This window comes from Agelaius phoeniceus, chromosome 1, assembly GCF_051311805.1.
Source record: "Agelaius phoeniceus isolate bAgePho1 chromosome 1, bAgePho1.hap1, whole genome shotgun sequence".
Classification (NCBI taxonomy): domain Eukaryota; kingdom Metazoa; phylum Chordata; class Aves; order Passeriformes; family Icteridae; genus Agelaius; species Agelaius phoeniceus.
The window spans coordinates 20,528,057-20,553,520 of NC_135265.1; the positions used below are offsets into that span (position 1 = coordinate 20,528,057).

Consider the following 25,464-nt stretch of genomic DNA (forward strand, 5'->3'; position numbering starts at 1 on the left):
CATTGGTAATACTCCACCTTCAGTATCTTTTTAAAGACACTAATGTAAAGAGATTTACAGCAAAGGCACTAACCTTAAGTAGTGAGATAAATTCTCTCTAATTGCCACAGGAATTCAAACTTTCATATGCTGATGAGACTTCAGGTGTTCAGGTTTGATACCAGGGTAAAATGGTAATAGAACTACTCACTAATTGACAAACATCACAAAGGCCAAAGAGCTCTGTCACAGAAATAAAGATTAACTGGCTTTCTGAACAACGTATCTGCGCCTGTGGTGGAAACTGTACAAATACATTCGGTTGTTAAATGTGATCAAGATGCCTGATAAGCATATATAGCCAAAAAATGTCATTTTTTTAATAGATGTAGATACAATATGTTCACAGAACATATCTGGATGGGAACCTATGCTCATATGCAACTTTAAAGTACACACTGCCAGAAATTACTCGTCTCTTTCAGACACATTAATAAATAGACAAATATTTCAGAATACAATAACATTACCAAAACATGATCATATTGCTTTCTGTGGAAGCAAACATTAGGCATACATAAGCATTCAAACTATGGTAACTCTTCTTTTTGAAATAATGCATGTTTCCAATATTCATTTGCACCATCTGATACAAGAATAGATTTTGCTTACGTCTAGTGATGCCCTGCTATTGCTTGAATTGACTGTCACAGCTGAAGGTCATGAAGTGACTCGGTGCAAATACAAACAGATGAAGTACCGAGAAACCACTTTTTAAAAATATTACCTTCATAAAATCAAGTACAAGCTCCAGGAAAAAAACCCTAAACTTTTAATACAGAAGCATTAGACATGGCTTCTCAACTCACCTTTCAAAGTTACATCAACATAAAAAGCAATTGTAGTATTTGCACACCTAAATAAAAGAAGCTAGGATTGTACTTCAGACTGTAAAAAGAGCTCAGTTCACTCCCTTGTCAGATAGAGACTTCCTGTGTTACCTTGGATAAATTGTTTGGGACAAGGTTTCTGAAAGAATGTACATGTCTAAATTTGTCTAGATTTGCATTGGGGTATTTGCTACAGCTTCTTGTAACTAACAGGCACTGAAAATTAATCCATATCTACTTTTAAAATTGGCTTGGTTTTCTTTCCTTGAGGGTTAGTCAGTGGTTGACTAAGGGTTCACAAGCCCATGAGTGTGGGTTATCAATAAACAGTGACATTCAGTATTGTTTTTCTCTTTGTATTTTGATAAGTTAGTATGGTGCCCATAAAGCTTTTGAGAACTAACAGACTGTCTGACAATCTGCTGTAGGACAGTAGACTCTGTTCCCCTCTGTAATATGAGAATAATTGTACCTGCACTAGGAGCTCTCAAATAAACACAGGACACGTTGTGACACAGTCATGTTGTGTCATAATACAAAGATAGTCCAGGACAGAGTTTAGACAAAGAAAAGAAAACTTCCAGTTGCTTTATAAAGAATATATGTCTGTTGTGTAACTTGCTCTCCCTATTTCCACAGCTCATCAGAAGAGAAAGAAAGAACATAATTTAGTTCTCATACAAAAGTATAAATAAGGTAGGGGAGAAGTCTGTGCACCAGAAATTGAGATCATGTAAAGAGCTGAAATCACACAGCTGAGTGTTATTCAGTACCTCCTGGAAGCTGCTCAGCATATCAGAATCAGGGCAGAATTCGTATATTTGTTTCAGACCTGGTTCTGCAAAACTAAATTAAATTAATCATCTCAACTTGTGCAGAATTAACTTGAAATTGAGAGGACTAATTACACAAAAATCACTCAGGATGGGAGGAGTTGCAGTGAGGCTACATGCTCTCTAGACAATTGAAAAAGCTCTTTCCACAATGCACATCACATAACTATGATTAAGCTAATTGCTGACAGGAAGGCAAGTGTTTATTGAATGTGATGTCTCAGAAGCAATAAGAAATCCCTTCATTTGAGGAGCCTGGAAAGAATATCAGGGTAAAGCAATTTAAACATATTTTCTGTAATTCTTCATAAGCAGTTGCTATAAGCAAGCACCAGAGGTGAGACAATGCAAAAGGTGGTTAGTCCAGTGCTTGACTGTCACAGGTTCCATCACACATATGAGAAATTGTATTACAGTCCAAAAAGAGTATTCCCGAATTTCTGCATCATAAACTTCAACATTTACACTTGTCATTTTTTTCCTGCCACAGTGGTCCAGTAAGATGTAACTGATGAGAATCTTTATGTTGGCAAAGTAGAAAGTGCAGACTTTATGAGATTGCGTTATGCCATTTAGCAGTTTAGCTTTGCTGCACTTTTTAGATTTAAAGAAATAACTCTTAGTACTAAAAGGCAAAAAACCATTCCATATTCAAACTATTCGCCTATGGTTAGTCCATTTTAATTATTGCATATAAAAGTGTTTTATTCTTTTCCTCAATCAGACTGACAGAGATCACTTAGAGCATTCAACTAGAACAGTCTCAATAAAAACTAATCAAAAGCTCCTGTGAGTTTGAGCATGGGATCTGGTGAATTCAGTAACAAATATAACAGAATTCTAAACATTCATGTTTACAAAAAAATAATTACAAAAATCTGAACAATAAGTTAATAAAGTAAAATAGTTATCTACTGTTCAGATATAAAATCCCAGCAACTTAATTTACATATTACTATGGCAGACATAACAAAATTGTGAATAATGCTATCCACTGTCATAAGTGGTACTTTCAGATTTCCAACAGAAAACTTATATTTTAATTTTCTGTTCAAATACAGCCAAAAGTAAGAGGCAAAGCCAGCCTAATAGTAATCCAAGGTTCTGTAGGAGAAACATCAACCAGGGTCGCCGTGTCTGAATATGAGTCATTTCAGGAAGCTAAAAAAAGAATAAGACAGCAGAATGAGAGCCAGATACATTCATCTGTGGGAAAAAAAAGTTATGGGAAAACAAGACAAACTTCATTTAAAAAAAAGTAATTTTCAAAATGCTGAGCTTCTGACTATAGTTATTAATGTGTAGCATTTTCTGTACATTTTGACAAAGCTGATCTTGACAGCAAAATATTTAAATTAATCAAATTCTACCCACTTTGATTCTTTTACTAGCACTGACAAGAATGATAAACAAGGTTCTGAAATTTGTTAACGTCTCAATACTTTGTAGTAATTTTATACAGCTGTCTGCAAGGAAATGCTTATTTAGTAAAATTAGTGATTTCCTTTTGTGGGAATAAGCTAGTTGGAGTATTTTTTGCCTCAGTACTATATATAGGGTCAATCATGCTTTTTCTGAAATAACTGGCAACACTCCTATTTACTTGGGCTTTAGGAGATGTACAAGTAGAAAACAGGACTTTTGAAATATGCTTGAAAAAAACATGTTTAGTATTTTTCTCTGTGAGTTTTAAATCATGTAATGGAGCAACACTTGTTTATAATCATAATAAAAGCTACTTGCATTGACCTTTCACTCTACAGTGTATTTTATCAAAGGCTGAAACTAAATATGTGTCTAAACAGAGCTTGCAGAAATGATGCCTCAGGCTCAAATTCTCTTAATATTTCTGCTTTATTCAGGGGAAATACTGATGACTGCTAATACTGTCACATCACCTCCGGAAATAAATACAGAGCAATAGTCTGGTGCTGACCTCTGGTTTTGGTTGTGTGTTTTTTTCTGTGCTTGGATAAAACTACTGAGTTCCTGTGCACTTTGGAGGCTCTTCACAGTAGCTGTAACAGCAGCAGCCACTGGGAGACAGTGGAGTGGTGCTGACCAAGGAGGTTAACAGGAGTGTTTGCTATGCTTGTCCTTCCCTCTGTCAGAGGGGGGTCTCTGGGGCTGCTGCTTCTGCATTCTTCTTTCTCTCAAAGTTGGCCCGGGCTCAAAACAAAACTGTGCTGAAAAATCTGCCTCCACTTTAAAGTTTTGTCTGAAAAAAACAGGGAAACCTAAATGCCCTGGATTTTTATTACAACAAAGTAGTGGTTTAAATTAGAGTACAGAAACTTATGTAGTCATATTTGATCAGTGTTTAAAGATAATCATAAACTTTTAATCTAAAGCAAGTGTACACACGTCAAAGTTCTGATGTAATTAAACTCTGAACTGACAGTTTTAAGTGCTCAGAGCACACAGAGTTTTTTGTGTATATAAGTAAAAACTGTTAATTAAGACCAAGCCTGAATCCAGGGTCCCAGTCTAGATGTTTAGTCTTTTTTATTTATCCTTATAATCAGTCTATTTTTTCTTCTTCCCCAGTGCCCAAGTGAAAAGTTCTCCGAACAGGAAAATTTTCTCCTCCCACTGCAAAATTTAATTTTCACTGTTGTCAGTGACTATTTATTGCTGTCAGTAACAATTTAGGAGCTGCACACAGGCACAGTAGGTTCCTAAGAGAGTTTTCAAAAGGAATTCTTAGGAAGTAGTACCCTTTCCATGTCCCATGCTGATGTCTGCTCCCTCCATCTAACCTACATGCATGTAACCAACACACCAACCATTTCTACAGCCATACCTGTGTGACATCCCTGCTTATCTGTTAAAATAAAATGGCTGCTGTCACAACATCAGCCATGGTCACCCACCTCTCTCTGAGCAAAAAAGCTTGTGGTACAGCAGAGAGAATGTTGTTGTTAAAAAGCATAAACCTATTTAACTGGCAGATGCAAACCACTTCAGGAGTTAAGGGATCGTAGCACCACATCCAAGCTGTTGGGAGCTATCACACTTGCTAATGCTTCAAGTCTGTCAGAGGCAAAAGAGGTACTGCTAATCAAGGGACTGCTCTGTTCTACCCCAGCTCATGTTATCATGAGTGCACAAAAGATAAGAAGAAATAGGAAGCAGCACACTGAAAGAAGGCATGAGAGGCTCTCAGGCATGTACCAGCTAAAAAAGAGTTTTTACCAAGCTGGGCATATGTGGCATGGCTGCTGCACTTCAACAGTCCAGCAAATCACTTTAAAAACTACCCTCTTATCTTCACAATTGAAAACATTTTTAAAATTAATCAGAGTAAACTCCAGTTTTGCATGATTTTTTGGTGAAAAATGATGGATATAAGTGATTTTATCTTTTGCTCTGTACTCAGTTTCTGAAATTATTAGTCTACCCAGCTTGCTAATGGAGTTACAATGCCATTTGTAGGAATGAAAAACCTTTAATTAACCACAGAAGTAGATTTGAGCTACTTTGTCTGTGGTGGCAGTCTTACAGTGCTGTTCTGTCAACAAACCTCCACTCACACGCCTCAGTGTTCCTCAGTGCAGAAACCAGTGAGGCTGTTCAGTTTTATTTAAATGCTATTCTGACAAGCACATGAATATGTGAAAGCCCATAAAACAAGTACTGAAAATTGCAGTCAAACTTTGTGTACTACTGAGTGCTTGTACACCACTGGCAGGAGCACTGATGACTGTTGTTTGTAGATGAGAGTACAGCACAGTATAGAACCTATTTCTGTGCAGAAAGTAGAAAAATACAAAAAGAATGGCTCATTTTCTCTTTAGATGTACTATATGAGCACAAAACTTTTCAGACCTATAGATGCCTGCACTGCTACATAACTATTTTTTAAAATAAAATAAGCCCTGTGATATTTGACACTGACAAACAGGTGAGCCACCCAATGACAGTTCTTTTCACAGAATGCAGAGAAAGGCTGATAAGAGTTGTCTTAATAAAAGGAATTGAGAAAAATATGATCCTCCCCTCTCCATTCTTTCTTCCCTTCTCATCAAGACTAAGATTATGATGACAAGCTAAGAACAAGGCAAAGCATGTCCCTGTCTCTGCCTGGAACTATATTTTCTCTTGGGATTTACAGCTGGCACATTGCTTTGAAGACTCAGGGAAAAACATGGTATTGTTCTAGGAGCTTGTGGATCCTTGATGGATGCCGGTCCTACGCTGAAGGAAAAATACATGTACATCGTTCTTAGCTCCATCAGTAAAGCCACGCCTAGACAGTTGGTAGGCAGCCTCACTTCCAAATTTCTCTGTCAGAACAAGCTGCAACTTGGTACACAGTGTTCTTGTCTGTTATTTACTACCTCAGTCAGGACTGTTGACACATCCACAATCCTTTGGCCGTTCCGTCTTAAGCTCTTAGGTGAACTTTATGTTCATTTTCCTTTAGTTACAATAGCAAAAATAGACTAAAATACTACCAAGGTCTGAGATCAATTACTGTAAGTAGAATTTTAAATAGGTCATAATACTGGAATGGCATATCAGGTTTAAAGTATGATGCCTGAACCTGGTAAAGAGCATCTCAGGCATGAAGTGGTAATGAACACAAGGGAGAGACAGACAGCCTCGGGAAAAAAACAAAGTAATAATTTATGAAGAGACTTCTTTTTTTCTCCCTCTTGATCTACTCACTCAAAACATTCCATCTCCGTGGAGGAGCTTGCAAGGGACTTTACATCAACACATGATGGTTAAAGATCCATGTGACAAAGCTGGGCAAGCATTTAAGTTCTGCATAGCTTCAAGAGTAACTGTTAAGCATCTCTTCAATAAATTACGTGGCCTGAGGCGTCTGCTATGAGCTATGATTGCTCCACATTTTTGCTCAGACCTTCCTCCTACCTTGTATCGTCACACTTTTTTTTTTTTTCTATAGACAGACAATTGCTATTGAACTGGGTGTATAAAAAATATTGCGCAACTATAAAAAGCTGAGGTAATCTAAAGGCTTTTTTATTACTTAAGATCTAATTGAAACCTCCCTAGGACAAAAAGGAAGTGTCCAGGATAAGCATCTTACATTTAAATTCTGAAACTGCAAGTTTGCATTGAAACAAAGGGTGAAAAATATGTAAAGAAAAGAGCAGAAAAAGAAAAAAAACCCAGTTTTTTCAGGATCTTAAAACCCCTGAAGGTTCAAATATATGTTTTACTGAATAACTAAAAATACATTGTTTAAAACTCTTTAAAAGATTTTTTTTAAGACTCTAAAATTCCATTATGTCTTTCTCTTATTTTAGTCTCTTAATGGTCTTTATTTCCCCTGTTCATTATAATGGCACCTAGCGTGAGAGTGACACAGAAGAATAACAGATTACTTTTCTAAGCACTGTACACACACAGGGCAGACAACATGATCTTCCCAAGAAACTCTTTTTGTCTCCAAGTTCACCCCCCATGACACTCCTTTATGATGTGGCTATTCTATAAAGAAAATATAAAAATAGACTGAAGTTCTCACCATTTCTGCTAAAGATAAATACAAGAACATTCCAGCTGTAATAGTAAAGATCCAGTTTTGAATGGATGGGTCAGTTGATAGAGAAAGGCCAATATAAAGTCCTAAGAATGCTGTTAGTGCACTTATAAAATTCATCAAAATTGCAATCTTCGTTGGGAGCCCTGTACTTAGCAGCACAGCAAAATCTCCTGCATAGAGAAGAAGAACATTTATTATTTAGCTGATAAATGTATTTTTAAGACTCTTGGTAATAAAACATGAAGGAAAATCATTAAGATATGCACAAAGATAGTGAATGATGGATACCTGCCTTTAGAATTCTGTAGAATTAGTTATAAACTTGTCCTGTATGAAATAAAAATCCCAAAACAACAAAGAATTGACTTGTACTTGTTTAGCTGTTCCTAAAGATAGCATACAGTATTGAGGAGTGGCTTTCTGTTAGTTCTCTATGTTCCGTGACATTTCCAGCTTGGATACATGCAAAAGTGAAGTCACATGGTTTCCCAGAGTTTCTAAATCTTTCTCCACTGGGAACTTGCCAGTTGAAATCATGTGGGTATATTTGCAGCATAGTCTTTGAGTGTTTTACAGGTGCTGCAAGTCAGAGTAATCTATGCCAGTCTGATCCCAGTTTGAGTTTAATCCCACTGATTCCACCCCTAATCACTTGCAGTAAGCTGTACATCAGAACCCCATCACACATTTTTCTCCTAAAAGGAAAGATTTCATAACAGGCCAAAATTAGAATATTTGAAAAATTTTGCTCCATGACTGTAAAAATGCCACTTTGACACTGGGGCACTACTGCCCCAGAATTAAGAAGGTATCTTTGGAGGTAACTGTCAAGTATTTCAATTTGCTTTGCTCTGCAAACAAGAGTTACCAGCTTTACAGCAATCCTCCATCCCACCTTTTTGTTTGGAGGAGTTTTCTACATAGTACATGAAATCTTCAGTCATTTAATGATAGAAATGAGAACCTGCAGTTCTCAAATCAAACTTCCCAATTCATAAACATTCATCAACACAATATCAGGAGCAGCTTCAGTCATGCTGAAAGTTTTACCAGAAAAAGTCAATCAAGGGCAGTAATACAACAGAACAATCCTCCTGTCCTGTCCAATAGTAAAATTAGCAGCAGGAATGAGGGTAGCAAGAGGAATACTTGATTAAATAGCTCTGCTGCATATTGAAATTCTTGGATAGCCTGTTGTGGCAGGCATGGCCTGGGTCCTGCTTACAGTTTATTATTTTTTGTGTCTGTACACATAGGAACAACAGGTCACTCCTGACCTGAGGTCATTTGCATCTGGAGGTCAAATGGGAAGGCATCCAGTAATGAGTGCAGAAGCCTCCTCTGGTTTTTGTGAAGGGCAAAGCAATTATCAGTCTCACATTGTAACACTGTAATTCATGATGCTGTAAGCAAGAATTCCCACAAATGTCATAGGAAAGAAATTTTTGGGAAACCTGGAAATACAAAGTCAATCAGGAAAAATACATACATATATTTCTTACCCATTTCATGAGGAATTTCATGGCATAAAATAGCAACAGTCGTTGTCACACCTGTTTCTGTGGAGGATGAGAATGCTGCTCCTATTACCAAGCCATCAGCAAAATTGTGAAGACTGTCACCCACCAGAACCATTATTGCTAACAAGCTGATTTTTTTACCTCAAAAAAGAAAAACAAACAAACAAACAGATAAAAAGCCCAGTATTAACCCAAACAGATATTGCCAGTTTTGTTGTGTTACAAAAGATTTGGGGTTTCTGGTGACTTTTCATATAACATTACAAAAAGTCATAATAATCAGAGGGAAATAGTGTTTATCTGACTTTTCCTTGTTATTGCACTTCCTTCAATACATTTGAAACAAAAAAAAGTAGGTTCCAGAACAAATCAAAATGAGATGAAAATACCAAGAAATAACTTTCTTATTCTTACTAGGTCAACTATTAGACAAAAAATTAGGTTTTTGTCCTGTCTAATGAAGCATCCTAAGGCTCTTTATTAATCTTTCTTTATTTGATGAAATTCACGCAAGTTTTCTAGTTGTATTTGGAGTTCATCCTCCATTGTTCACAGAATTGCAGAGCTATAGTGAAGATGAATATTTGGTCTCATGCAGCTCATTGTTTTAATCCTGTAAAGCTTGCTACTACTGAGCAGTATTAGCAGGGTCTGGTTTTTTATGCAATTGTATTACAGTGGAAGATAGAAATAAAATACAACAAGCCTCAGAGTATCACTTATAGTACAGGGTTACAGCATGCTTATATCCAACATTTGTTCCAATCAATTAATGGCTGTTATGCTCATAGTACTCCTATCTGGAGCACTACTCATGGTCTAGATGGCTGTTTGTCTTTCCCATGCTGCCCCGTGACCTTGTTTTAGTGTGGAACAGTGTACTGGGTGTTCATGGCATCATGTCACCTGACATGAGTGGAAAGGTGCTACTGGTGATGCAAGTACTGAAATCAAGCTAGGGAATTAGGGACAGTCTCTCTGCCTAGCCTGCAACAGAGACAGCTGGGTGGAATGCTGAACAGATTCCCAGAGAGGCAGTTTATCTCTTCAAGAAGCAGCAAGGCTCCATATAGGTTCAATGTCTAAACTTAGCAACACACAATTGGCTGCCCCATCCTGTATTTTTTTTTTCATTCATTTAATCCACAGTCTTACAGTCAGGGCTGCCTAATCTCTGTCAAGAAACTCATCCAGCTTCCCTCTGCACAGAATGGACAGAACACTTTGAAAAGAGTTTGTTTCATGCCTGAAGGAGCAGGGCCATGATTTGGGCCCTAAATATGTATTTTGCTGACTTTTGGTGACTCCCCATAGACATAATATGACAGACTAAGGAGCAAATGTCAAGCTGCACCGATCTGTCTGAATACAGTTATTACCAGGTCTCGCTCCAGTAATGTTTCTCTGAGATGACCATTTTATAGTGATGGGGGAGATATTTTTCTCACAGAAACTGGCTAGAACTGAAGTCTTCAGACTATTATGAAAAACACACAGAGCACATAAAAGCCTAACGACCGTATTCAGAAAATCCTCCCTGGTTGTCTGGGAGCTCTGTGAGTTCAGAAAAATTGGCAGGCTTGTTAGATTTTGCTGCCAGCTTACAGAGCAGGACGTGGATGTCCCCAGTTTGCACAGTACTTTCTAAACACTGTGGGCAGTTTATGATCAATAGTGCAGAGCATGAATTACATAGAAATAATAGATTGCTGCCTTACATTAAGTTTGTGATTTGTAAGAAGCACTGGACAGGATGAATTCATGGCCTGCTCTGAGGTCTTAGTCTGTTTTGTTCAAGTATCTGATTGATGGAGAAGATATACCATGATTACTGGAACTCATTCCAGGATGTTTTAATATAACATAGGGATCAGGTTCACATTGTGGAGCAATTACAGCTATAAGCTTTGTGAACTTACTTGACAGAAAGTTAAGAAGATGCATGTATAAACAAATCAGAATGTTTATCTTAGATTACTTTCAGCCTATTGTAAAGCAACTTTGTTACTGGCAATTATCTCACTGCATTATATTCCAACACAAAGTATTAACTATTAACTTAGTACCTTAACTTTTTCTACAAAGCCTCTTCTTCTCCATCCAACAATCTTATTTTTTTTCTTTGCTTAAATAGGAGATCAGAACTCATAGCATTCTATTCTATAATTTTCATAAAACTAATGGGTACAGGACCTCAACAATATACTACACCCTTTCAGTTTAGAATAAGAGTTTAAAGCAAACACTTATCCATAAATAGATATTTTCCAATGTTTCCACGACTAACACAGAAAAAATATTTCTAGTCAATGTAAAGTGTCACAAAGTACAACAAATATAAAATGCTACTGTTTGGTCTTCTCTGATATTGGTAGAACAAGTATGGATAAATGCAGAGAGGGCCAGTCAGACATCTTTTTATTTAGAAAGTTTCTTGCTTTCTAATTTACTCTCTGACTATCTATGTGATTGGCCCTTTTTGCAGTCCTATTTGACAGGCATTTATGGTGAAGCTTTGCAGTTCTGGCTTCTTTCTTAGACCTGCAGATTCAGTTTTGGGGAAGAAGCACCTCACTCAGCATCAAGGTACCCAGGTATGTTTATGCTCTTAGCTGTTTAAAAGAACTGTAATGAAACAAACTTTTGTAATTATGTATTCCCCCACCCCCTCCAAAAAAACCCAACAAATTACCTCCCACCCTTCCCTACTAAGGTTTCATTTATGGATGTAAGACTGAGGTATGAGAAAAAATTAAACTAAACAAAGATTACTGAGAAGCTATCCCAAATTTAGTAACTTGGAACAAATAACATTGAGATCACTAGAAATTTGCTGTTGCTTAGCAGGTTATGATGATTGAACCAAACAGAAACATCTAGAGATGAACCATGTAGTCACATTTAAACTGCCACTGGACTGTGTATACTGGAGAGGTGAAAGAGAAGAAATGAAAATCCAGATTTCTGATGCTTCAGAAATAGAAATGAAATCCACAAGAACAGAAGAGAACATTAAGAACCTAGAAGAAGATAATGACACAATTAAATAAATCAAACTGATGACCTGAGATCACAAAATAAAGGGGAGTTAATTATAGTAAAGAAACTGATTTCAATTGAAATATTATTCTGTCAGTTGAACGACTGCAACTCTACTGAATTCACCAAGGTCACAAAGTACAGTTAAAGGAAAAATTTGGTTTATGCTCTATTTTCGTAATTTTACTAAGCAGCAAAAAACCACAGAAGACAGGAGTTATCAAAGTTCTCAGAAGCAAACCGATTACTCTAAAACTGAGAGCCATCATGAGGCTGTAATTCCATACCTGTGATAAATCATTACTGCTTTAAAGAGTCTATTGCTTTACTGTGAAAGAGAAGAAGGATGCAGAAATATATTAGCACAGCAAGCCTACAAAAAATGTTTCACCACTTTCAGAAATAAAAGCCTGAGCTAAGTTTAAAATTAAAAAATATGTCTTGTATTAATTTTTGACTATTTCCCTTTAAGCAAAGACTTTAGGAAAATAGATTGCAACAGTGAGACAGCAAATACTAAAGCAAGGACAGTGTGAGATTAATGAACTTCACAATCACAGGGTTGGCAGCTGAGAAGGTCTTTAAGCAGAGATTAAATTATGTAGCCAGGCGCCATCAGATGTGATGATGTGTCACACAGCAAACGCAGAGCTAAGCCAGCTGCACACTTTCAATTCCATCTTAGGTCTGAAGGATTTTCCTGTCTTGTCTAGTCTTTTTATTGATACTAACTTTTTTTGCTGATCATCTTGCTGTCTGGAGGAACTTCAGCAGGTTCAGAATCTTCCGGGCTTCTCTAGTTAAAAGCAAAGATAATGGGTCAGTGTTAAGAGTGTCTTCCAGCTGCTGCCGTAAATACAGGAAAATATCAACAAAGTTCAAGCTATTTGAATTAAAGATAATCAATGGTTATTTGCACAGACATCATTAGAAAAATTTACTGGCCACTGGCAGTGTGATTGGTACTGCAGAAACACATAAAAAAGAAATCTACCTCTCCCAGAGAGGGTTAAGTCTAATTCAGGTAGGAAGAAATACATGCATAGGCATTGTTGTAACCCAAGGAAGCCACATTTCTGCTTGAATACACAAAAATCTGAGCCAAAGACTAGAAGGGACATTATAATTAAAATTGCATGTTTTGATTTTGTCATGACTGGATAACTGTATTTTCCTGGAGAATGTGTCCATAGGATTTCCAGGGAAAAAGAGGTAGAGACTTTTAGGTACTCATGTTCTTCACAGTTTTTCCATGAAAACACAAGACTAAAAAATATGATCATCAGTAGGTTTCATCCCCTTTCAAAATATAGGGGTTTTTCTGCAGGGTGGTGCAGCCTCCAGTGTCTTGTGTCTTGGCTTTTAGCCAGGGCTTCATCTCAGCACCAGGCAGCACTGGCTGGACATAGCAGCACCTGACTGCATTCCATGGTGAAATTTACCCTTAGTTCAAGTGAAGAAAAAGAAAGTGACTTCCTCCTTATCCTAGAGAGATAAATTGATGCACCAGCCCTAACATTTAATTAATAGATATTGCAGCTGTTGGGAGATAGGGAAGAACATGAATAATCTCTCACTGTCCCTACCTCCTTGGGGCTTTGCTTTCTGATTGGAGAAATTATTAGAAATTCATGTGAGGGGGAGAGAAGCCAAAAAACTTGTTTGCTTGAAACTAGAAAGACTCAGTTTTAATTTCTGAGGGCTTTTTTCCCAAAAAAGTGTGTTCAAACCTATTATGGCAGCCAGTGGAGTCAACAACAGCACAAGAGCTCTGTGTTAGGGACAGCAGCCACCACTCCAAAAACTGTACCAGAGATGTGCACTGGCTACAAAATAGGATATGTTTATTGGTTGGTCTTAGCTTGGTTGTGATGAAGGATATGTTCTGTAGAAGCATGAGAAGAGAAGGGAAAATAATTGTTTCTCATATTCTACATTTTAAAGGAAACATAAATGTCTCTAGTTCCCGTGATTGCAGCCAGTCATATGAATTCCAGTAATTGTTCCACTTCTCCTATATTTATTCACATGCCACTTCTTTGAACTGTGAGTCAAATCTGCAAGACTAATTACTGATCTGAAGGATTTATAAGTTTTTCTTAGTCAACCAGTGTTTGTCTTAGTATTACTCACATGATTCTGAAAAATTGGCTGCTCTTGTGCAAACCAGCTCAGCCAGGCTAATTCTATATAGATATTGTGATCTATATAGAACTATGGGGGGATCTTGCATCTGGGGGGAACAACATGTTCATTCATTATCATAAACAGGAAGCTTTGACATGTCTCACAAAATAGTACACGTGCTTCACTCCTCTGTTGGATCTGGTTTTTAGTGAGAGATTTCCAACTATGTTTTAGAGATTAGTGGTGACTCATGAGGCTCTTGCCCATCAAAACTACATTAGTAAAATGGAGTTCACCTGTGCATCGAGATACTGGATATAACCTGAGGACATTTGTTGAAAGAAAGAGAAAACAGGGTAAAATTTATTACTCATTCTAATTTGCAAAGATTTATCTGTCTGGATACTATTCACAGACAAGTCTAAAAGTATGTAACTTATAGGTAAGCACCATTCCCAGATGTCTAAAGTGTTTACATTACTCTTCAAATCTGTGGAAAAATGCCCAACTACAGTCCAGGATTTAATCTGTCCACTAATTATGGACTTAACTCTCATCGCAGGAAGTTCCAAAGTTTTTCCTAAGGGAGAGTCTGCCTTTACATATGATCAAAGTATAAAAAGAAGGGATAAGGAAATTCTTCAAGAATTTTATCAACAAAATGTATAACAATACAGGAAGCATATTGTTATATCAATCTGATCCAAACTTAAGAAAAGTTATTGTAAAATATCTGCTCTTGATATATCTGTGAGAGCTAATTATGAACTTCAAAATCTAGAGATTCTTGACAATCATGTCAAGTAATAAACAACAAATCAATAAAGAGTGAAAAATAATACTGATTTATTATATTAATTTTGTTCATTTCTTTAGAGGAACAGAGAAAGAAGAATTTTAATTCAGGGAATTATGTCATATTGGTAACCTACCAACTGTATGGTTGAAGTTGATTTGCCTCTGCCTGAATGTTCATTTAATTCAGACTCCACTGGAAGATCATGGGAATGTCCCCAGTGCCCATTAACTAAAGAAAGGCCCTGCTGAATGAAGATGCTTTGAAATTAGTTCTGAAACCCAGTGAACACAGGTGCAGCATTTCTCAGTATTTTGTGAAAATTTAGCACTTTTAATGATTTGTTTTTTCCAAACAAAATCTGCTGAAAAAGATCACTGGCTGGCATCAACATTTCCTTAAATGTTAAAAAAACCTGAAAAAAAAGCCCTGAAAAGTGAATCAGATATATCAGTGACAATCACAAAGGTTTGGTAAAACTTAATTTATTTTAAAAATCAAATTCAATATTTAAGCTGAGATAGATATAAAAATTAACTCTGAGGATTCATCTCGTTCTCAGTAGAAAAAGTTTAAAAATTGGTGGGATGATGATAAAACCCTTCTCTCAAACAAGGAACAAAAAGGACTCCTTTTTACCAAGCAAATAAAATATCACCATTATCAAAATACTCTCATTCTATTAATCTCACATTGTATTCTTATGGGTGACTCAAAGGTAGTGGGGATAGGGAGTCATTGAGGCCTAAATCAGGCCAGTCTTCACACACTCTGTAAACAGAACAAGCAAAGGTTTCTCCTTCTTAAGTGACATTAGGATTGTCTCATGCTGAGAAACTTAATGAGCCATCATATTTTGTGCTACATTCTATCCTTGTGAATAATCATATTTTCAGGCTCTGGCCATACTGAAATAAAGTAATACAATTGCTGTAAGCATGTCTGTAGCAAGGAGATCTTACTAATAAAAATTGGGTCCTACTGACTGCAAAACACATATTAGATTTTCACATCACTGGGATTGGGATCAAAAACAGTTTGGAAATTTTAAGATAGCATTCTTGAAAATATCTTATACTTGCATCTATCTTTCCATTGCATCTTTTTCCTCTTCAAACAGAGCCTAGAGCAAACAACAGTCACTGCTATTTCATATGGATACACACTTTTCACCTGCTCCAATGTGACTCATGAATGCAGGCTTATGGAACATGTTTGATTAACTGTTCCCCTTCTGGAATTATAAATACATGAAACACACTCATGAAGCAAGTACAATCCACAGAGCAAAGCAAAATAGAAACTGAAGGTCAATCTGGTAGGACCACTTTGGAAAGCAATTATCAATGCTTCATTTAACCCACAGAAATTACAATTAATTTCCACAATCATTTTAACATTCTGTGCATTGCAGAATCTCAAAATACAATAGTTTTTTTTAAAGGGTGAATTGTACAAAGCCTTACCTGGTCACGAGGTGTTACCAAAAGAAAGAAACACTTTTCTATTAGAAAAAATCCATGAATTCCTCCAATTATTCCCAAAAGTTTCCAAATATATTCTTTCCCCTCATAGAAATGTTCTACATCTTGTGCTTCATGTTTATGCAAACCCAGAGTCTAAAATAAAAGAGATAAAGTTAAAAAAAGTAAAATGGCAATGTTTTAATTTTTCCTACAACAAGTCATAATGCATTAATTCATTTTATTCTCAGAATTTTATTTTCCCAGTTCTGTCAAAGTTATATTGTGTTTTGAAATAATCAGCTGAATAATAGAGGATGAAATTAATCACGAGGAGCACAGCTACACTTCTTCATCTCTCAGTGTTGAAAGTAACATTATTTATAGGGACAGTTTTATGAAATCACCCTTTATATATACAAGATATATTTTGTTTGCAATATATTGATGCTAAAATTCTATAAAAATTACTTGCATTATCTTAATATGCAAACTTCATATCGAAAATAGATAAGGAGCTACTGGAGAGCATCCAGCAGAGGCCACAAAGATGTTTAGGGGACTGGAGCATTTCTCTTATGAGGAGAGGCTGCTGGAACTGGGCCTGTTCAGTCTAGAAAAGAGAAGTCTGAGAGGGGATCTCATTGATGTATACAAATGTCTCAAAGGTGGCTGCCAAGAGGGTGGTGCCAGTCTCTTTTCAGTGGTTCCCAACGACAGGGCGAGGAGCAATGGCCATAAACTAAAACACAAGAGGTTCCAACTCAACATGAAGAAGAACTTATTTACACTGAGGGTGGCAGAGCACTGGCATGGGCTGCACAAGGTGGCTGTGGATTCTCCCTCTCTGGAGACATTAAAAATACCTCAATATATTCCTTTGGAACCTGCTCTAGGTTATCCTGCCTTGGCAGTGGGTTGGATTAGATGAACTGCAGGTGTCCCTTCCAACTCTAACTATTCTGTAGTTCTGTAACTCTGCGATTCTGTGAAAAAAATGCATTAATTAATTAATGCATAATTAATGCAAACATGCATTTCTGTTGGTGGGTATGCTTCCTTCTTTTCCCTAGTGTCACAGCACAGCAGCCCTCCTTTGCTGTGAAAGTGAGGGGTTTAAAGGCTACTAGATACATCACTTAAAACTGGCAAAGGAGAATACTTTCACACTTAAAAGGTGGTGCTGAAAGAAATGCATTTGTCTCACTTTCAGTGAGAATTGCCTTCCTTAAACTACTCTCCCAGTTTTGCCTCCAGAGATGATGCACTGAGCATAAAGAAAATTTTAACCAGAATCTGAAGCTGCAAAGATCTCTTTCTGTGACCACTGGAAGTCTACTCATAACATCTGTGTCATAGCAGAGGAGACTGTTATAAATAAATGAATACGCAATAGAAAATTTGGTTCTGTTTTTCATTTTATCCTGTTCTTAAAATTTAGATAATGAATTTAGGAAAAGATCATGCTACCCATTTTATTACAATTCTAGGCATCAGGATTAATTAGGCTGATAGTGCCTGGTTCTCTGGAACAATCTGTGGAGGGGACTGTGGGTGGGTCATACAACTTTAGAACAATTTTTGTTAAAATGTGTTACAGAATCTGCCTCATGAAATAAATTAATACCCATCTAGAACATGCCTTGCACAGGACTTGTGGAGTTTCTGAATTTTTTTTTGAAAAATAGGAACCTTTCTTTCTTTGAATTTGTCAATCATGGATTTCTACTTATTATTATTTTTAATCTCTCTCTGAGCTACAGAGTGCAAATGTAATTGAGGTGCTGGGGGAATTTCATGGAAAGCTTTATTTATAACCTGATGAGCATTATCCAGGTTTAAATGAAACCTTTCTGTTCATATATTTCAACATTTTAAAAAGCACAGAAGTGTCTATTACTTACCTGAGGAATAAGATGTAGCAATGCATCTCCAGAAAGGGTTCCAACAGCCAAACCGACAAACAGCTGTAAAATGAGTGTATAGATTTCTTGACAGGAGTTAAATAAAATGAGAGTTGTACCAAACATAGATCCAATAGTAATAAGTAAAACAGCAACAGTGCTGTAACCATATTCTGTAGGGGAAAACAAATGAAACAAAACAAGGGCACCTTTAATAATCCAATATTTGTATTTGTATTTGGATATTTTTTTGTATTCATAATTGTTGTTTTAAGGATATGTTTTCATACCTCTTTGTACAAGCACTCAGGAGAAGTGATTCATTGTGACACTATCTGATTTCAGCTGGGATTGAGTTAATTTTCCTAGTACCAGGTACAGTGCAGTGTTTTGGATGCATGATGAGAATAATGTTGACTACACACTGATGTTTTGGTTGTTGCTAAGCTGTGCTTACCCTGAGTCAAGGACTTTTCAGTGTCTCATCCTCTGAAAGTGAGGAGCTGCACAAGAATCTGGGGAGGTGAGGGAGGAACACCTCTGGGACAGCTGACCAAACTGGCCAAAGGGATATTCCACACCACAGAACATCCATACCCAGTGTAGAAACTGTGAGGAATTGGCCAGGAGGGGCTGATTGCTGCCCAGGGGTGAGCTGGGCATCAGTCAGCAGGTGGTAAGCAATTGTGTTGCACACCACTTGTTTATCTTGGGGTTTATTTCCCTCTCTCTTTTTTTTTTTCTTTTGTAATCTTCCTTTCCATTACTAATTGCAGTAGTAGGAGCAATGTAGTAATAGCAGTAGTAGCATGAATTGTATATTTTACTTTATCTCAATTATTAAACTGATGATAGCTCAACTGATGGGTTTTACCTTTGTCCAGTTCTCCTCCCCAGTCCCTGTGGAGGGAGGCAGTGAAGGGTGGGTGAGTGGCTGCTTCATATTTAGTTTCTGTCTGGGGTTAAGCCACAACAGCCGTATAGATTTTTCTAGTCATGTGTGAACAGATGACAGAATTAGAAACCCAGAAAACATTCATTTTTGGGGGTTTTACATGTAATAGTCTGGTACTTCGAAATTTCAGACCTTAAGAGCTAAACAGACTGTGGCTATGCAAATCAGTCACTCAGAGCAGCACAGTGAACACTGCTCTGCATTTGCTTCCTCTAGTAAAAGATTTATGCTTGAGATTCTATGTTCTCACATTCCACACCTGTGTACTTTCCAGTCAACACCCCATTTTTAACCAAATCATTTTCTCTAAATAAATAAAGGCCTAAAATCTCAAATAAATGTAGTGATTTAATATAGGTTCTAAGCATAAACATTTTGGTCCAAATAATATATAAAAATCTGGTGTGGAAATGCATCCCTTCAGTTAATACACCAGGACCACCAGCCTATTTTTCCCAGATTACTGGGATGTTTTTGAATGTTAGTCTTGTAATTCCTGAGTTAACACACTGCTCACATTTCCAACCTTCTGCACAACATGAATCCCAATTAATTTCTATGGAAGTCTTATAATGAGAGGTAAAACACTGATGAGAAACACACATAAAGGAATTAATGCCAAAATATTTTGAACTGTCACTTAACATTTCAAACTTCAATAGCACTGCAAGTGCTTAGCACCTCATAAAACCAGACAGCTAATTTCACAGACTGCACATCCAAATACAAGAGCATAGTAGATATATATGGAATGTCAGGCCTTGGTGACTTAGCCAAAACAGCACATCCCATCAGTAAAATAAGAGTTCACAGTAAGACTAATGAGCCTATGCTCAGGTCACTGGGTCACGTATAGGTCAAACATGGAGTCCTTTATCTGTATCAAGACAGCAGAAGTGTCCCTGTGGTCATGGAAACCTTCCTTTGTCAAAAAGCACAGGGAAAGGGCTGCAGAAAGGGCTCTTATTAATTCCATTCTGCACTTGAATAGTTCAATTTTTCTCATCTCTCACCTTTATGAGATCAGTAAAATGTCATTGATTGAGCTGATGGCTTTAAACTTGGAAGAATACCACTTAACAGTGAATTTTTTATGAACCTTGTATGTGACCTGGGTAAGTTCCTTTCTTTTCTTTCTTTGTCCCTCGATTCCTGATCTAAAAAATGGTCATATCTGTGTAGCACAGAAAAGATCAAAGCAGTAAAGACTGCAAGGTGTTCAGGTAATGAGCAGAGATATAAGATAAGAAAGAAGGACTGCTGCCTATTGCAGACCCATGATGATTCTTCCTATTCTGTATGTCTCTACTATAACAATTCTTGGGATATCCATGAGTATTCTCCCATGCTTTTTACTTCTGGGATATTCACGTGTGTTCTTTCATGCTTTTTAATTCATGTGCTGTTCTATAAGGATCACTGGGCAGCAGGATGTGGGGAAAACTTACAAGCTTCAAAAATATCCAGTCATCTAAAGCTGCCCATGTAGATATTAGGATAAAGGCATTGAAGACATTGCTTTGTAGCCTAAAAAGTGTTCCTGTAGATGCAGGCAATTATGGTTAGATGTCTACTCCTTTTTGGTCACTCCCGACTCCCAAATACCCCAGCAAAATTAATGTCTCATATTACACCAGCACACCTTGATTTGTAACCCAGGTATCATTGGCTCAAAGTAAGAAAAAACCCCAGAAAACACATTAAGAAGCCCTATTTCTGCTTCAGCTGACCCTGAATCTGAGTCATCTCAGATTCAGATTTTTCTTTTATAAGGTGGATTAAGGATTGATTCCAGGAGAAGTGGAATCCACGGAACAGATGGGGCAGAAAACGCTGGAAGCGGAGGCATGTGAGGGCTACAACTGCAACTGGAAACAACCTAATTACACCCTCAGTCAGTTCTTGTTCCAGCTCTATCACACAGTCCTGCTGCCCTGTTTTTCTGGATGTTTTTCTTACCCCAATAGTATCCTCAAAGCTCCTCTGCTATAAAATATCACAGGCTGAAACACCAGTAGCATTCCTGCACAACTTATCTATATCAAGCATTTGCCACATCATGGTATAAATTGCCAGCTAATGTAACCTTGAATCTTTATGTAAGAGCAATGCAATGATTACAAGAGAAACCTGATGCAAATTTCACAATATAAGCCCTTACCACCCAGCAATCCATAGATAAGGACCTGTTATTGCCTACCTGCTGGCAATATCAAGCAGTCTTCTAACAAATGAAGAAAATAAAGCTTAAAACCTTACATGCGGAAATAGAATTCCAAATACTATAAAATTTAGACCAGTGAATCCCCTCACTTCTCAATATAATACTATTATCTGACATGTATGATATGAAATGATAGAATGCATAAATTACAGATGGCATAAATCCCATGTTTTGGATTATTAATGAATGAAAAGTCTCCAGAAGTCCTTGCACCTCTTTATCTGAATTTAAGTAAAAAATTATTAATAAGAACATAACTTACTTTCCATAGTTGTTGGTGGAAGCTTTGTCTGTTTGAAATCAGGAAGCTGACATGAACAACTTAAAAGCTGTTGAATGATAGCTGGACTGATTTGCTTGAAGTGGTCCTTAGAAATGGAGGAAGAACTGTTTTTCAAAAATATCTTCACAAGTTCATTGGCAGAGAAACAAACCTTTGTAGAAAAGTATATACAGTTACTAAACATGTTGCATATAACTGCATTTAATTTTGAGGTTAAATACAAAATCTTAGAAGAACACAGGGCACTCCAGCCCTAGAAGAAACCTGCTATATAAATCTATACTCTTTCTTGCTTAAATTAGTTTAATTACTTCAATTACTTCACTTTTTTTTCTGTGTTATAGTAGTATCAAGTTTTCTAAACTTGATACTACTATATTTCAGAAAGACCAGAATCTTTGGGATAAACCAGCTCAATTTCTATTGAAGCCACTTAATGTCATTAAGATCTTACAAAATAATATCTCTCAACATTTTATTGTCATGTGTTCCAAGAAAAATATTTTAATGCTAATACGAACCATATTCTTAGCTATTCTTGTGAAACTACATTATTGGCAGTAATAGTGCTATTTATAAAAGATACTGCCCACATCAAAGCAATACTGAAATTCGTCCTTGTACTGGATCTTCTGTAAGATATGGAAATAAGTTAGCTTTTTAAATTCATTAAATGAGTCCATGTCAGCAAACTAGATGTTACATAGTCTAATATTGGTCTAAAGATTGCTTAATAATTGTATTATTACAGGTACTTCAGAATTCCAACTACTTTTTTGTTCTTGCTTGGAGCATCTCTTTGTCAAAAGAAGCAATTTTTCATGGAAGCATTTATATTTCAAAAATTGTCATGAAGTATTGTGTTTTCCTCTCCAGGATGAAACTTCTAGTAAAAACATGACCAGTTAACACAAGAAAAATTCTAGCGGAAATTTTTGTAAACACTTTCAAACAGAATTCCAGATCAAATATGTTATCTTACTTAACAAATATGTAATCTTATTAATAATCTTCATTTCTTAATCTCATCTGATGAGCTGTGATTCAATATTTAAAACCAAATATTTTCTTTCATTTAAATTGGTCTGCAACTGAGACTCAAGGGATTCCTAAATATTCTTTCTCTTATTACTGAAGCCTAAGCTTCTTTTGAATTTAAGTATAATTACCTTTAAATAACCCAGTTAAAACCCAACACATTCCTGCTATTGCTCATCCATTAGTGAAATAAAATATGCCTTATGGTTCACTTAGAAAATGAATTAATTGAGCACTGATATGTTTTTTCTGAAAACCACATTCAAATCTTCAGCATAACAGGTGATCTTGCCACCTGGACTGAACGTGTTCTGCCTCAGGCCAACGGAGAGCATGAAGACAATTTAGGAGCTACCATATTGTAAGAGACCTTAATTTTGCCTGTTCTAGGCAGTGATATTGACTCTAGAACTAAGGAGCACTGACATCTGGTATTAAGTTGGAAGACTAGGATTTTGGCTGGTTATGAGCAGCCTAGCTGATCAGTCAGAGCAGGGATTATATTATTTAATACCTTCACCAACAGCCTGAGTGATGGAACAGAGTGCACCAGATGGCATTCAAGGTGAAACTCAACTGGGACCAATAGTCAGTATGCTGATGGGTATGGCTGCTATTTAGAGGGACCTGACAAGACAAAAAATGGGCTGACCAGACCTTGGTGAAGATCAGCCAAGACAAACTTATTGTGCTCCACACAGAATAGCATGTGTCAATGGAGGCTAAGGAAAACTGGCCAGAAGGAAGGCAGGTTTCCAGAAAAAGCCCTTGGGGTGGCTCCTGACAGGAAACTTGAACATGAGCCACTAGTGTGCCTTTGTGGCAGTGACAACTAGCTGCACAGTGGCTGCACTAGCACGAGCAGAGCCAGCAGGTACTGGAGAAAGAATATTGCCCACAACTCAGGACATGGGAGTCCACATCTGGACTATGTCCAGCTAATAACCAGCAGTGCAAGACACTGGCAAATTGAGGGAAGTCCATGGAGGGCCACCAAGATGGCTAGGGAACTGCAGCACATGATGTGCCAGGAGAGGCTGAGGGACCTGGGTTTGCTCAGTTTGGGAACAGGAGGGTTGTTGGGCATCTTAAGTCTTCAACTGCCTAAGGTGATTAGAGGGAAGAGATAACCAGAATCTTTTCAGTGGCATACAGCAAAAGAATGAGAGGTCAAAGGTATTAGTTGCAGCAATAAAAAACTCCAATATGCTATAATAAATAAGGCCACAAAGATGAAAGCAATAAAGCACTGGTACAGGTTTCTCAAAGACTATAAACTCTGTTTTTGGAGACATTCAGAATTCAACTGTACATGGCTCTGTGAAATCTGATCTGACATTGAAATTGGCTCTTTTTTGACAAGTACAATAGACAAGATGAGATCCATGATTACTGCAAACCTAAATTTTAATGTGAATTTGTTATCAAGAATTTTTGATGAAAATTTATTACCAGGAATTTTCAATGAAAAGCAAAATATCAATTGTAAAAATAAATTGTCCACCCCTACATAAAAATAGTGTTCAGGTCTATTTAGTAAAATATTCTTGTAAAATGTGGGGCATGAGGACCTGCATCTTTTCTAGTTGCAAGCCCCAGCCTTTGAAGCTTTGAACATAAGGAGGCAGAGAACTGTCTCCATTAGAAAAGCAACTATTTGTGTATCATCCTGGAGGATGATAACAAAGAAATTAGCACATTGATTTTGCATATTTTCATGTGAAAAACTGGTTGGATGGATGGATGGATGGATGGATGGATGGATGGATGGATGGATGGATGGATGGATGGATGATTTGGGTTTCCAAAATCCATGTTGTTTAATGAGGAAGAATAAATGAATACATAGATGTGACATAGTTTAACGGAATGTAAGATTATTTATCATATTAGATTACTTACCATTTACTTTTTTTATAGACATTTGTAATTGCAGAGACAATAATGACTTCAAAACAAAGGAGTGACCCTTTTTTGTGGTAATGTTTCAAATAATTATTCCTATATAAAAATTAAATTACAGATCTTAAAGCAGTTAGCAAACACAAGCCATAGACAAGTCAATGTCCTGTATGTAGCAGAATCGGCTACTAATTAAGCACAATGGCTATCATAGGTGCAGAAAACCTATCAGGAGAAAAAATTAGCAACACTACAGTGAAACATGAAGTGTTCTAATGGAGTATGTAAAGGAAAATAGGCATAGCTAAAAAGAACATAAATGGAAAAAAAACCCCTTAGAAACTAGGAATTAATACAGAAGAGAAATTATCTTCTGTCCAGATGTTTCTTTGTGATTTTTATGTATACAGAACAGTTGACTCCTAAGACTCAGATAATGCCCCTGCACACTTATCCTTTGAGTTACAGTCAGTCTTAGAAGTTCAAGAACTCAAAAAACTGAGCTTTAAAAATACTTCAATTGCTGGAGAATTTTACTTCTTTTACAGATAGAATCACTACTGATTTCTGTCCTTCATAATTTAAAATTCATATGAAACACATTTAAAATGACCTTAGTTTAAGATTATTTTGAGACCCCATTAAAAGCCTCATCATGCTGATTAGCATGATCCTTTTTTGTGGTCAGCTGCAAAGAAATAAACTTATTGATAGAGTATGCATTTCAAACGCAATATAATTACAGAGATAAATATCTATCAGAATAGCATTTAACCAGATGAAATTTGTCTCAGCTCCCCATCATAAAATGAGCACACAGAAAAAGTCAATTGCACATCACTCAGTTCTCCTAAATCGAGAAGAGACATTGCCACTGAGTTAATATAAATGGTAAAGGGTTGAAAATAATAGAAAAGTGTTCTTTGAAGAATATATTTCAAATGTATACATTAAAATATATACCAATCATATTCTTTGAAGTCTCCTTTTTTG

At 36.7% G+C, this 25,464-nt stretch overlaps 1 protein-coding gene across 5 annotated transcripts in view; it reads right to left on the bottom strand.

Moving 5' to 3' along the window:
* Positions 1-335: 335 nt before the first annotated feature.
* Positions 336-25,464, bottom strand: part of SLC39A12 (solute carrier family 39 member 12) — a 35,853-nt gene continuing 10,724 nt past the window's right edge. For 3 of the 5 annotated variants that reach the window (XM_077174197.1, XM_077174177.1, XM_077174193.1), the window contains 8 exons: positions 21,511-21,682; positions 18,070-18,242; positions 16,169-16,321; positions 14,839-14,949; positions 12,512-12,575; positions 8,723-8,881; positions 7,203-7,390; positions 336-2,863 (listed from right to left, as the gene is read on the bottom strand). In XM_077174197.1, the coding sequence (XP_077030312.1) occupies positions 2,735-2,863; positions 7,203-7,390; positions 8,723-8,881; positions 12,512-12,575; positions 14,839-14,949; positions 16,169-16,321; positions 18,070-18,242; positions 21,511-21,682 (1,149 nt within the window). In that variant the 3' untranslated portion in view covers positions 336-2,734. The remainder of the gene's footprint in view (positions 2,864-7,202; positions 7,391-8,722; positions 8,882-12,511; positions 12,576-14,838; positions 14,950-16,168; positions 16,322-18,069; positions 18,243-21,510; positions 21,683-25,464) is intronic. The other 2 variants (XM_077174181.1, XM_054645779.2) reach the window with 2 other exon arrangements.